The sequence below is a fragment of the Herpailurus yagouaroundi genome, unplaced genomic scaffold, assembly GCF_014898765.1.
Source record: "Herpailurus yagouaroundi ecotype Mexico unplaced genomic scaffold, PumYag 165, whole genome shotgun sequence".
Lineage (NCBI taxonomy): Eukaryota > Metazoa > Chordata > Mammalia > Carnivora > Felidae > Herpailurus > Herpailurus yagouaroundi.
In genome coordinates this window covers 28220563-28221336 of record NW_024412406.1, presented here as the reverse complement: position 1 = coordinate 28221336, position 774 = coordinate 28220563, and the positions used below count along the sequence as shown (strand labels likewise).

At 73.1% G+C, this 774-nt stretch overlaps 1 protein-coding gene across 1 annotated transcript in view; it reads right to left on the bottom strand.

The window, feature by feature from the left end:
* The window catches only part of TCEA1 (transcription elongation factor A1), a 47383-nt gene extending 47020 nt beyond the window's left edge, over positions 1–363 (bottom strand). Inside the window, exon 1 of the mRNA XM_040487796.1 lies at positions 110–363. Within this exon, the coding sequence (XP_040343730.1) occupies positions 110–172 (63 nt within the window). The 5' untranslated portion in view covers positions 173–363. The remainder of the gene's footprint in view (positions 1–109) is intronic.
* Positions 364–774: the final 411 nt, after the last annotated feature.

The following is a 774-nucleotide window of genomic DNA, read 5'->3' as shown; positions in this document are numbered from 1 at the left end:
CGGCGGGGGCGGGCCGGGAGCCCCCGAGGGCCCGGCCCCAGGCCCGCCACGTCCGGCTCCCGCCAGCCGCCCGGCCTCCCTCCCGGCCCGCGTCGCCCGCCGCGCTCACCGCGTTCTTCTTCTGCACCATCTTGTCCATCTTCTTGGCAATGCGGACCACCTCGTCCTCCATGGCTTCGGCAGGTCTTCCCCGCGCCCAGCCCGTCTGGGTCCGGAAGTGGGCGAAGCTGGGGCCGAGGGGGACGGCGGGACGCGAGCCCAGGCGCGCGGCGAGCCCCCCACAGCAGGCCCGGGCCTAGGCCCTTCCTCGCACACCAAGCCCGCGGCGGCGGTGGCGGCGGCGGCCGAGACAGCGACTCCGCCCCCGCAGGCAGCGCCAGTCGAGCTCCGCGCGCGCCGCTCAGGCACTGCCAATCGACGGCGGATCGCTGGGAACCCGCGCGCCGAGGCTCCCGCCAGACGGGCGTCGACCGAGGCGCCGTCAATGAGGAGAGGCGCCAAACGGGCGGGAGAGCTTCCCGCCAGGCGGTGGTAAAAGTCTGCAGGAGGCGGGGCCGAGTTTTGCCGCGCGTGCGCTTCCGGCCCAACCACGGCGCGGGGGGAGCTTGAGAGCCCGCGGAGACCCGCGGGGCTTGGAACTGCGGCGGGCGTGGGGGACGGAACGTTGGCGGTTTTTAAAGGCGGTCGGAGCCCGACCCTTTTTTCCGTGAGAGGCGGCTACCGTGAAAAGCAGAGCCCCGCCCAGTTTCCCTGAATAGTCTCGTGAAATACGGA